The following is a 13,335-nucleotide window of genomic DNA, read 5'->3' on the forward strand; positions in this document are numbered from 1 at the left end:
CTCAAGGTCTAGAAGTAGTAGAGGAGAAAAATACAAACTTGATTATAATATAGTAATAGTTGTTATAACAGATGATGTACAATGTGCCATCCCATGGGAGTACAAAGGAAAGAATGTTGAATTCTACATTGAAGAATGTAGATATTTGTCAAACTCCTATATGTAGAGTTTAGGTGGGATAGGGGACTTTGGAACGCAGAGGAGTGGCTTTTGTGTTTGAACTTTTATTTACTTTCATTTGTTCTAATGGTACCACTGGCCTAAAAGGATTAACAGATTTTCAAGAGATGCTCTGGCCTTTTATTGTTGTCATATTCCTAAGAAAGCAAATCTTAATATCATTTTTTTAAGTTTATTTATTTAGAGAGAATGCAAGTGGAGGAGAGGTAGAGAGAGAGGGGGAGAGACAGATAATCCTAAGCAGGCTCCGCACTGTTAGTCCAGAGCCCGATGCAGGGTTTGAATTCACAAACCATGAGATCATGACCTGAGCCCAAGTCAGACACTTAACCAACTGAGCCATCCCAGCACCCCAATATCAGTGTTCTTCATTAATCATTCTTATTTTTAAAGGAATTTACATTTCTTAATTTATTATAATCTTTTTCCCAGAAAATTGACATACAGCATTATGTATGTATACATATAGTATTATATATATATATTATATTACATGTGTATATATGTATTATGTTACATGTTTTATATACTATATTTTATGTTATATGTTATATATTATATGTATATACATGTATATATGTATATACATAGTATATATTGTTTGTATGTATATACATATACATACATATATACTGTATGCGTACATATATATGATATATACATATATATACACATACATATCATATGTACAGTTGGCTCATGAAAGAAAATATATAATCAAGATGGGGAGAAAGGAAACAAAGAGTAAGATATTAAATTAGTAATATTAATACATAGTTTCTTCACATTAACTATAAATTTTTTGGTAGACTTCTTGTAGGTCAAGGCAAAGATGAAAATTTAACCGCTTCAAACAAAATAATTTCTAAATTTTTACTTAAATCTGGAAAAATAATTGCGAACTTTATAATATTCATGCAATATATTGTATGTTCAGGTGATATATGAAGACACTAGTATAGAATCTTCTTTGGTATGGGGATATGAGATATCCTATGTTATGTTGTAATGGCCAGTGTTCTCGATATACCTAGCTAAATTTGCTTTATTGTTCTTTTTTTGTGTTAATCTCTAAGGAGAAACCTCTGTAAATTCTTGTCCCAATTTTTCTCTGAGTGAACATCTAACTAAATTAAATTTAACACTCAATTTGTGTATGTACGCGTATGTACAAGCATTTTCTGGTTAATGAGTCCATAGTTTTAATCTGATCTCAAAAAGGAATCATAATGTAAAGAAAGGATTTAAAAGCACTTGTGCAAAGTATTGACTACATGGAGAGAATTTTTCTTGTTTATTTAAAGACAATCTGGAGAAGTTCTAATGTAGGCAGCAGCCTCCAAAGTTGATTTGACCTGTGATAGGTGTGCCCTATCACATTATTTGCCAATCTAGACACGCACATTCAGAGCCACTGTATAGAGTTTTGCACAAAACCTTCTGGCTGATGCAATAAGGAGGAACTGAAATCTGATTCTCTAGTTCGTTCTGAAAGGAGGGGTGCTTTTTGTAATTGGCTTAAATATAATCATGAAGAGGAGTGGTAACTATACCTATAGTACACCTTATAGATAGCGCTAGCCATTTGCCAAAAGTCTAGAAAGGAACTTTTGGCAAGTTTGTTATTGTCTAAAAAAAAATTTTTTTTTTTTTTGCTACAGTTTTTATTTGATGAATGGCTTCGATGGCATTAACCAAATGTTTAAAAATTATAGGAATTATTTGGGGCTTTTTATATCACCGAAGAGCTGATAGATATTATCAATCCCTCAGTGCCTCAAACACTTCTTCCCACCACTACCAATCTAATTAAAAATTCTAAAGAATTTCCAATTGTTAGCATTGATCCAGTTTCAAAACTACTCCAAGCAAAGCTTGGCAATATAGTAGATTCTCATTATCATTCATGACTGGTGACCATAATTAATGTTGCTGTTTTTCATCTGCAATTTTGAAGTATGCTTGTCTTCCCAAACTCTTGCTATCTAGTTCTTAGGACTTCTTCATTCTTGTATCCTAAAGTGCCTTTTACTTCTTTCCACTATGTCCAGAAGCCTGTTTGGAGCATCACTTCATATGATTGGAGTCTTGCTTCTATCCAGTTCTCCCTAGACTTTCTTTACTCAGGATAATTGACTCAATAATCTTAGATATTTCTTACACTCTTTGTTTTCTTCCCTTTACCTAAATGAGCCCCTGTAAACACTGAACTTGGGAAAACCTTATGATATAACCCCTCTGGGGAACACTATTGCTTACTTTGCACAAGACCTTTATTTTTGGTTATCAGTGTCAAATAGAAACTGATCTCTTTAGCACTGTTAGACTTTGTCACTACTGAAGCTAGCTCAACAATCTGGGCAGTTCCCTTAGGCCCATCCACCATACTTCTGGTTACTATGCTTACCCTGCTTGCCCTGCTCCTATCTCAGCAGCGCCTTTTCTAGGGTAACATAGGTCTTGGATATGTAAAGTAGTCGTATGTTTTAAGTTTGACTGCCTGGAATGAAAATATCAGTGATTGTCAAAAAGTTAGGGAATTTCATTATCTTGTTTATATTGGCAATGTCCATTGTCCTGAAAAATTGTATGCATAAAAAGCAAATAACTAAATTAAATATTGTATAAAGGTCTGTTTGTTCCAAAGCATTCCTATGATTTCAGTTACATTTAGTTTGAAAAATTTGAAAAGGTTCCATTCAGCAATCTCCTTGGTGTACAACACATACTTCTCGATGTAACACCACATGATTTTGGTTTGGACTCCACTTAACTGTCTCCTCAAAGAATTTTGATTTTGGTTCTCTTTCCCCCTTTTATTTTGTTCTTGCTTTGCAGCTATCTCACATCTTTTTATGGTTAATCCTCCCACCTTCCCATTCATACTTGGAGTTACGTGTGATATGTGGTCTGTTTTTGTAACATTACGTTTTCACATGATGGGTTAGCTCACAAGTCAGGCTTTCACTGTTTTGTATAGATCATTCAAAACTGATTCGAGATGATGTTAGTTTCTTCCTAACTCAAGATGAAGTATTGAATCTCAAAAATCGTGGACATTTTATTAGAATTTGAGAACTTGATTTATTAATAGAAAAGTTGAGCAAAGTATCTTTAAAAGACAAAAAACCAATAACCATGAAAAAATTTAAGTTAACAAATTTAATCTTTTTCTTTTGAACTTGAAATTTCAACAGGGTTTAGAAACAGAGTGAGGATTATAAATGGTAATGGTAATCATTTTATTTGGTATTAATTTGCCCAGAAGTCTTTTGGTGATTGCTAATGAAATAAAAAACAAAATTATTTTAACTAAGACTTGAAATTCAGGTAGAGAATAATAGAATTGTTAAGGACCTCTAAGATAATTTGTTCCATATTTTTAGCTGAATATACATTTCAACCTAAGTGTCTCTACCCGTTCAGAGTTCCATGAGAGAACTAGAACCCGCAGAATATTCATTTTAAGAGATTAATTGCTAGGAACTGGCTTATGTGACTGTGAGGATTGAGTAGTTTGAAATCCAATCATAGGGCAGGCTATCAAGAAGGACAAGCTGAGCTCTTGGACAAGAGCTGAAGCTGCAGTCCATGAGCAGAATTTGTTTTCAGAAAAGCCTCAATCCTGCTCTTAAGGCCTTTACAATTGATTGAATTAGAATCACCCTTATTATCCAGGATAATCTTCCGTACTTAAAGTGGAGTGATTATAGATCTTGATCATTTATAACAATATACTTTTACAGTAACACCTAGATTAATGTTTGGATAACTGAAAACTATAGCCTAGTTATGTTGACTCATAAAACTGATCATCACAGTGACCTTGTAACAATACTGGGTTGTAAACACAGAATTTTATTCATCAGTTTTGTCACATAAATATTTATTTAGATATTATATTTAAAAAGTGATGAGCTAGTCTCAGTTTTTACTGTGAATCACAAAAGAATGATGTAGTAACTATATTCTGATAACCTTTCATACTAACATACTCACAATTTACCTTTTTTCCTCTTAAGTAAAAAAATGTTTATTTAGATATTTCTTTTAGTCTCTTCTGATTCAACTTCTTCATTATCTTTCTTGCTGAATATTGTACTCTTTTCAGTTTCTTAGCATTGACTGGAAACATACAGTTCAGGCTGTAGTTACACTGCAGTGATACTTGGCATTCATCAAATATTTGTTAGAAGAAAGATTATTTCACAGTTCTTGTATGTTTTGCTCTTTAAAGTTCATCTTAGTGTCACATTTGTTTTTTATAAATAATGCCACTACATTGCTGACTTATATTTGGCACATTACTATTCCCAGATATTTTTGTCATATTTTATTCTGTGAAACTATATTGTTTTTATAACAAACAGAAGTTATTTTCAAACAGTGGTCCAGAGTTTCAGGATGAAGACTCTCTAATGATTTCTTGAAAAAACTGGTTCATATTGGAAACATTGTTTTGGTGTATATTCCATTACCTCTGGGAGAAACTTTGATATTCTGCCAAGGATTATGTCTTTGCTGTATTAAAGTAATGGTTTAAAGTTCCATAGAATCCTGAAGCTTTGGCAACTCTGGTTTATGATATTTTGAAGGAGTTTCCAGAAGAAGCCCAGCAATTTTTTTTCTAAATTATTTTAAGCCAGACAAATTTTAATCTAGTGCCAACACTTTGGAAATATCTCATGGTATGGAGACTTATGGATAGCCAACTTAAAATTATAAATTAACGGAACATACATGTTTTAATAAATTCTGTTGTTTTTGTCTTATATTTGAAATCAGTACTATTGAGACATTATTATGCCTAGTTTACAACAAAGGCATATAATTTTCTACACAGGACAGATCTCTATTTAGATAATGACTATCATATAAGACTCTTACTCATTTCTGATGGCTACATCATGCCTTTGCTGAAGTTAGTTTATTTAACAAATAGTTTTGTATTAGATACTTGCATGTTTGAGGTGCCATGCAAGTTTTTTATTTTTTTTATGTTTATTTATTTTTGAAGGAGAGAGAGAGAGAGTGTGAGCAGGGGAGGGGCAGAGAGAGAGGGAGACACCAAATCTGAAACAGGCTCCATCCTCCAGGCTGTCAGCACACAGCCTGACACAGAGCTCAACATGGAGCTCAAACTCACGAGCAGTGAGATCATGACCTAAGCCGAAGTCAGATGCTTAACCAACCGAGCCACCCAGGCACCCCTTGAGGTACCAGTTTTAGACACTGATGATACATTTTGAACAAGACCAACATTCCTGCCATCATGAAGCATATTATCTAGTGGAGGACAAAGACAATCAATGAAAATGTATACAGATTCTTAGAGTTGAAATAAGTGCTACTAAAGTACAGTGTAGAATTGATTATATTATAGGAGGAGCAAATTGATCTGGGGGCACCAGAAAAGTGTTCCTTAAGGAAGTCACATTTAACTAAGCAACAAATAATAATAATAATAATAATAATAATAATAATAATAATAGCTAGCATTTAGATAGTGATTGCTATGTGCCAGGCACTATTCTTGACCCTTATTATGTATTAACTTATTTCAACCTAACAACTCTATGAGGTAGGTGCTGTTTTTTTTCCTCATTTTATAGAAGACGTAACTGTGGCACAGACAGAGAGTAGCAAATTCCTCCAAGGTCACAGAGCCAATGAGTAGTAAGCCTGGGATTTGAGCTTAAACAGATGAGTTTGTGCTCTTAACCACTATGTTTCTTGATAGGAGTTAGCTGGGAGAAGAAATGGGGAAGATCATTTCAGGCTAGTACTTCAAGATGGGAGCGAGAAGGCCAGCACGACTGGAAGTTGATGAGCCAAACTAACAAAAGATGAAGGTAGAGAGGGAGTTATATATTCAGATTTATTATTATTTTATCACTTAGACTTTAGTATGAAAATATGATGGAGGGTAAGAAGAATTAACGTGAGATCAATTAAGAGATTATTGCAATGATCGAATGAGAGGATACTGGCTTAGACCCACATTGTGGTGGATGGAGCAAACCATGGACCCTGGAAATATTTGGGAGATAGAAATAGCAGGGCTTTTTGTTTGGATTTGAGAAAGGGAGATTACTCCTAAGTTTCTAGCCGAAGCAGCAGGCAGGATGGTGTTACTAGTTTTCTGATAGCACTCAAGGGAAGAGACTTAGGAAGCAAAGGATAAGCTCAATTTGAGTTCTGTCAAGTTTGAGGTGACTTTTGTGTTAAAGTGAGAAATTATCTATAAAAGTCTGCAATGCAGAAAGGAGTTCTGGACTTGAAATAAAACTTGCCAATTTTTTAGCCCTGGGAGTAAATGAGAAAACACAGTGTGAAGATCCAGAATCAAAGGTGGAGGAACTGGAAGCATTTCAGTTAGGGTAGAACAGGTGCCACTGTACAGAGGAGACTGAGAACAGGCAGCTGGGTAGGTATTAGGAAAAATGACAAAATGTTGTCAGATGAAAGCAAAGGAATGCAGCAGCTTCCCATTTGGTTTTTCTGATAGTATTATTTGTTTTTTCCTCTTAGAATTTCATAGTTGTACTAAATTGCTTCAGGTTCAACTTTGCTTACTTTTTTGACTGAACTGTTTTTCTTTTTCATTCTCTTTTTCCTTTTCTCCCCCTCATTAAATGTTCTTTTAAATTTAATTTTCTGTAAGTCCCTATTTAGATCACTTGGAGTCTTTCATCTGACAGTGATGGCTTTCATATAGAGCATTTGTAGTTTTTCTGTTTCTGATCATTCTGTATAATGCCACCACTTCCGACAGCTTCAGCTTCTGAAACTTGACCCCTGTGATATACTGCCCTCATACCTCGCATGACTGCCTGTATACCATTGTCCTTCATCTCTACTCCCACATGCAAGCCCATATTTTGAACCGGTTGTTACTGAGAGTTGTTCCTCATGCTAGATCTCCTGTTCTGAAATTCTCCTTTCCCATCTGCTATTTCATTTTTTCTACCTTAACTACTTTTCATTTTCATCAAACCTCTTTGCAGTAGTCACTATTCTCAATCTGTTTGTGCTCTTACTTCTTTGTTTCATCCTAGTCTGCCATCTATATTTTGTGTTAACTTTCTTCCTTATCTAACCCATTTTGCATAGATAGTCACAGAACCCCAATTTCTTTTAAACCCTTGATCTCTCCTGAAATAACTTTAGAAGTTCCCAACCACTTGTAAAACCAGTTGTACTTTTCTCTCACTCCTCTTATATTCATTCATTTAAAAAAAAAAAAATGTGTCAGACAATGTGTTAGTCATTAGGGATAAGTGATGAAAAAAATATATATATAGATTGACCCTCAGAACTGTGCTATTGTATTCTTCATCTGTTGGAAAATAAAAATTACATCATAATATTGATTGTGCCCACCAAAATTTTATATTATTACTTAATCTTAGCAGGCCCCATGATGTTACAAATAATCCCACATCAATTTTCTGTTCTTTCTTCATAGTCATGATTCAGAACATTTCTGCTTTTCTCAAGTTTCTAAACTCAGTTTCAAAACCTTGTGTTTGAACCAGACTGCCAAGACAATTTGTCCCTAGCTCCCAATTTCCCTTTCACTTCAAAATTTCTTTATATCTTCATCCAAGATTTTCCTTTTCCTAGTCTGTGTCAGAAGAAGGGTCACTTCTTTCTTCCAAAAGTAAAACTTTCCATCTGTTTTTCCTGATGCGCATGGGAGAAACTCTAGACAAAAATACAAGATGACATGAAATTGTTATTTAATGTGATGTTTTATTGCATATTTACTCTCTTTTATATACTTGGTAACTATGTGGTTAACATAGAGTTTGAAAAACTCTTGAAATACTATTAACACTGTAAGTTAATATTTTTAATGGGCTATATTATTTTGTTATTAAACATTTTTTAAATCAAATATAAAGTGGATTTACTTTGTTTTACTCAGAGAGACTGGTGGTGGTAGCTGAACACTGTGAACGGAGTCTAGAAGACTTGCTTCGAGAGAGGAAACCCATGAGGTACCGTGTTATATCAGGACAATTACATGAACAGCAGAAATTGGCAAAAAAAAAAAAAGCATTTTAACTAGAAACTGCAGAGTTTTTATTTCTTTTGTTACTTGTTTAATGATAAAATCCAGGTGTAAATTTTATTTTAGGAAATTTAATTCACAGGCCTCACAAAAATTCAATGTTGACATTGTCCAGTGTCCAGTTTTTATGAGCTAGGCATTCTCCAGAGTGCTTAGCAAAAAAATTCCTAAAAAAGATATATATGAAAATTTGAAATGTTTTCAGTACTAAGCATTTCTGTAGGTGAGATTAAGAGTATTTTCCTATGAGTAGTACTTGGTAACTTCTAACTGGTATTCCTAGGGACATAGTAAGTTGTGTTAAGGAAAGACCATGTTGAATGGAGAGAGAATAATCATAGCTTGGGTGGAATCTAATGATATAGGTTAAATTACATTAATTCAGTGGTTCAGTAGTTACTTTCTGTCTCAGACATTTCTGGCAAGAAATGTATATTTCTTGGCATATATATTATTACAAATATACTACTAAATGAATTTCTTCACACATTTTTCTGAAATTATCTTAAAATCATGGGAAATATTACTTTAAAGTTGTACTAAGCCAATGAAAAATGTTTGTCGTAAGTCTTTGTAGGATTGTAATTATCCATCCTCTTTTGAAGAAATATTCTTATTCTTGATTAATACTTTTAAATCACTGCTATATCCTAGATGAAACAAATTTTTTTCAAGGGAGGAAAAAAATGTGTATCTTGCTAGATGGTAGTTATTTACTAAAAGTATAACAAATAAATTGAATAAAATACTTTCCTTGATCCTTTAAATGATTTGATTTTAAGTGTTCTCTAGAATGAAAGAATGCACATACCAAGTATACCGTTGCCTTACTTCTTTGGAAGAGTCTAATCTGACCATAGGTACTAAAAGTGACTTTTGTATATATTTAGAAGTAGCTTAGCCTTATTTAATGAATATGTTTTTATAATTATGATTTTTACATGTCATAGTCTTTGATTTTGTGTTTTTAAGAACATCTTATTCTGTTTGCCAGTTTAAATTATCCTTTAATTTATAGCCACTGATGTTAAAAAGTATTCTCTGTGAAAACTAGTTGACATCAAAATTGAAAACAAATTGTAGTCACATCTTTATGAAAAAAAAAAAACCAAAACAACACTTTATTTTAAATCTGCTTGGGTTATATTTGTATAAAGATTAAAACTAATTGTAGCCATGTCTTTAGCTAGGAAATATATAACTGAGCCTGGGTTAACTTTGTATAATGATGTACAATGCATTATGTATGATGAAAAAGCCACTAACTAGCTGGGCAGCCTTGGACAATTCTTTTAATCATATTTCTTATCGATAAAACAAGGAGTTTTAGTTGATCTAGGGATCATTCTAGGGGAAATTATTCTTAACTTTATATTTTATTTAATATGTATTAAGTTTGATAGTAATATATTGATCTACTGCCTTTGGAAGTATATTTTTTTTCTTATGCTAATATAATAACCTACCAATGCCCTTTATTTAAATGGTAGATTTCATGACAAATCTAAGTGTAAAATTTCAGTGCTATATTTTAAAAGGCAAATTGTTATAGAAACAAAAGTTTTATGATTCAGCAATTCCACTCCTTGGTAGAGGACCTTCTTAACTGTTGTCTCCAAGGTACCTCATTTACCTCACTCTAATCCTAGCCCTGCTTTGGTATTTAACCAAGAGAAAGGAGAAATACATATTCACTAAAATATCTGCACAACAATGTTCCCAGAAACATTATTCATAGTAGCCCCTGACTGGGAAGAACTGAAGTGTCCATCAATGGAAGAATGAATCATGTTATTTTAATCAAAAATAAAAAGGAATGAACTATTGCTACATACAACATGATGAGCCTTAAAAATATGCTGAGCAAAAGAAGCCAGTTCTAGAATGATCAGAACTTATGGTGATAGATATAAAAACAGTACTCAACTCTGGTTGGGAGAAGGGACAATGTAGGAACTGATTCAAAATAGCCTTGACAAGGAAACTATCTGGATTATGGAAATTTCTTACATCTTGATCAAGGTATTACTTATGTGGTGCATTTTCTTGCAAAACTTAAAGTTCACTGGAATATACACTTCATATGTGTGCATCTCAACTATGTAAATTATGCCTCATTTATAAAAAAAAAAAAAAACAACAAAAACTTGTTCCATTATTTACTTGGCTTGAATTCTAAATCCCTTATATAGCAACAATATTATGTTGTTAATGAAGGTGCTTGATCCAATGGCATACCTGTTTGTATTTCTTTGTTTCTATAAGAAGAAATAGTGTGAATTAGTTGTTGCTGCTTAACCAGTACCTCAACACTTAGTGGTTTAAAAACAATAAACTTTTATCCTTTCATATAATTTCTCAGGGTCAAGAATTCAGGAATGAATTAGCTAGATGGTTTTAACTCAGGATCTCATGAGGTTGGTTGCAGTCCATATATAAACTGGAGCTATAATCATCTGAAAGGTTGACAGGCTAGATGATCTGTTTCTAAGATAACTCACTCATTTGGTGCCAGTTGTTGACAGTAGACTTTAATTCTTCTTTATTTTGAGGGCCTTTCCACTGGTGTTTGTCTATCCTTACAGTATGGGGTTGACTTCTCTAAGTTTCTGTTCCTTTTATGACCTAGCCTCAGGAACCACACACCATCATTTCTGAAATAGTCAATTGAATACAGAAGTCAGCCATTCTATTCAGTATGGGAGGGGACTACATAAGAATATGAATCTTAAACATCAGGGATCGATCCTTGGGCATCTTCTTAGAAGCTGGCTGTCATAGAAGTCTTAGAGATCATACATGTAATTAAAAAAAAAAAAAAACAGGAGGGAAATGCTAAACCAACATTAACTGAAAAATAACTTAAAAATTAATTTCTTAAAATTATTCAGTATTCATTTAGGCTACATGAGACAGAAAAAAGGAAGAGTTTATACCATAAAGAGAAGGTAGAGTATTAAGGGAATCAAAGTACTAAAGGTGGACCAAGGTCTTCATGGACATGAAGAAAGTTATTAAGATCATAATTGATCTACATTCTGAAAATTGATGTTATCCATGGGCTTATGCTCCCAGTCATTCTGGAGGACCCTGTAAGCTACAACTAGATTAATTCTCTGGTCATCAGGGTAGTAGTAACTGTAGACTGTTCCTTCTGATATTGAATTTTCTTTCTCTGCTCCTACTTGTTATTCCTTTACTTACTAAAAAGTCTAAGACAGAAAAGAGAAGCTGGTGCCTTAGATAAATTTCATTTTACCTCCTGCTCTGTCCTTTCACTGTTTTTTTTTCTTTTTTTACTTTCAATTGTACTGTAAAAAGATATAATTGATATTGCTTTGCCAATAAGATTAAATCCATTAACTTGTGGAAAGTTTTACTTTTCTATACTCATCAGCTTTTATCATTGTTTTAGAGACAAATCTGATAGCCACCTTTCTTCAATGCCTTTGTATGTCTTCATGAGGATAAAATGTTACAGATAGAGGCATATTCTTTGAGTAGATAAACATGAATAGCATTTATGCAGATTTCATGTTGTCTCTCATACCATTTATATTTCTTTTTTTTTTTTTAATGTTTATTTATTTTTGAGAGAGAGACAGAGCGCGAGCAGGAAAGGGGCAGAGAGAGAGAGGGAGACACAGAATCAGCACAGAGCCGGATGCCAGACTTGAACTCACAAGCTTACCAACTGCGAGATCATGACCTGAGCTGAAGTTGGACACTTAACCAACTGAGCCACCCAGGCGCCCCTCATTTACATTTCTAATAGTCATTTTCACTTATGTAAAGTAGAACATATAGTAGTTTTTATGGATCTTTGCAATTTCTTCAAGTAAGATATATTTAAACAGTTTTGTAACTAAAGTACTATGTTCTAATCATTCTGGTAACAGACTAAAATTCAGTATTTTCCTCATTCATTTTGGAGTAAAACATTCAGCAGTTACTGCCTTTGAGTAGACATGATTCTTTCAGGTTCAGTTCCAAGTTGTTATCTGATCCATCCATCTAAATTAGCTTTGTTGAAAACTATTTGACTTTCCACATATTTGGATTACATTAGTCTCCAATAACAGCAGATTTCATGTGCAGAGTTGCTGTATTGCAATTTTAATTAATTCTGTAACCTGTTTATGGAAAGTGAGAAGATGTCCTTATGGCTTATAAATTATATAAATTTCCCCTACTGCCAAAAGTAAGCACCCTGCACCTGTAAGAAAGGCTGATGCAAAGTAAACAGGAAATCTATTTAGATGGGCTTGCAATTTGAGACCCAGGATTTTTACTTGTCCATCTGTCTCTAACTGTTGCAGAACTGTGAGCTGCCAGTTGTCTGGTAGTTATTTGTAGGTCATTGTCTAAACTTAAACATCATCCAAGGCATATATCTTACTGGGTTTATATTTTGAAGAAAAATTTAACTCTTTTGTAAAATTGGTGAAATGGGGGATAGGGGAATGAAAACTAGAAACTTAGAGACATGTCTTATGTCAGTTGACTCACTTTTTTCATAACACATTTAATATCATTGAACTAAGTGATATTATACTAAAACATTATAGTAGTAATGCATATTACAAATATATTATAACTTGGGGCACCTGGGTGGCTCACTAGGATGAGTGTCCAATTCTTGATTTCAGCTCAGGTCATGATCCCAGGGACATGGGATCTAGCCCAGCTTCAGGCTCTGTGCTCAGCACAGAGCTTCCTTAAGATTCTCTCTCTTCTCCTCTCTCTGCCTCTCTTCCCTGTTCACGCACACACTCTCTCACTCTCTCTCTCTAAAATAAAAAAAAAAACAGTGGCACTTGGGTGGCTCAGTTGGTTAAGTGTCCAACTCTTGATTTCAGCTCAGGTCATGATCTCAGGGTTCATGAGATCAAGCCCCACATCAGGTCTGTGCTGACAGTGCGGAGCCTGCTTGGGATTCTTTGTCTCTCTTTGCCCCTCCGCTGCTCATACTCACTGTCTCTCTCTCAAAATAAATAAACTTTAAAAATAAAATAACACAAAACACCAAAATACTTTTTAAAAAGAGAAGAAAAGAAAAGAAAAAATAAGTATATTAT

The 13,335-nt window shown here is 33.6% G+C and overlaps 1 protein-coding gene across 7 annotated transcripts in view; it reads left to right on the forward strand.

Moving 5' to 3' along the window:
• The window catches only part of TBCK (TBC1 domain containing kinase), a 404,858-nt gene that overhangs the window by 14,317 nt on the left and 377,206 nt on the right, over positions 1 to 13,335 (forward strand). For all 7 annotated transcript variants that reach the window (XR_003420996.2, XM_053217079.1, XM_053217081.1 and 4 more), the window contains one exon: positions 8,111 to 8,183. Coding sequence is in view for 5 of the 7 variants with exons in the window: in XM_053217079.1 (XP_053073054.1) it covers positions 8,111 to 8,183 (73 nt within the window). In the remaining 2 variants the exon portion in view is untranslated. Of the gene's footprint in view, positions 1 to 8,110; positions 8,184 to 13,335 lie in introns of those variants that run through there.

This window comes from Acinonyx jubatus, chromosome B1 (assembly GCF_027475565.1).
Source record: "Acinonyx jubatus isolate Ajub_Pintada_27869175 chromosome B1, VMU_Ajub_asm_v1.0, whole genome shotgun sequence".
NCBI lineage: Eukaryota > Metazoa > Chordata > Mammalia > Carnivora > Felidae > Acinonyx > Acinonyx jubatus.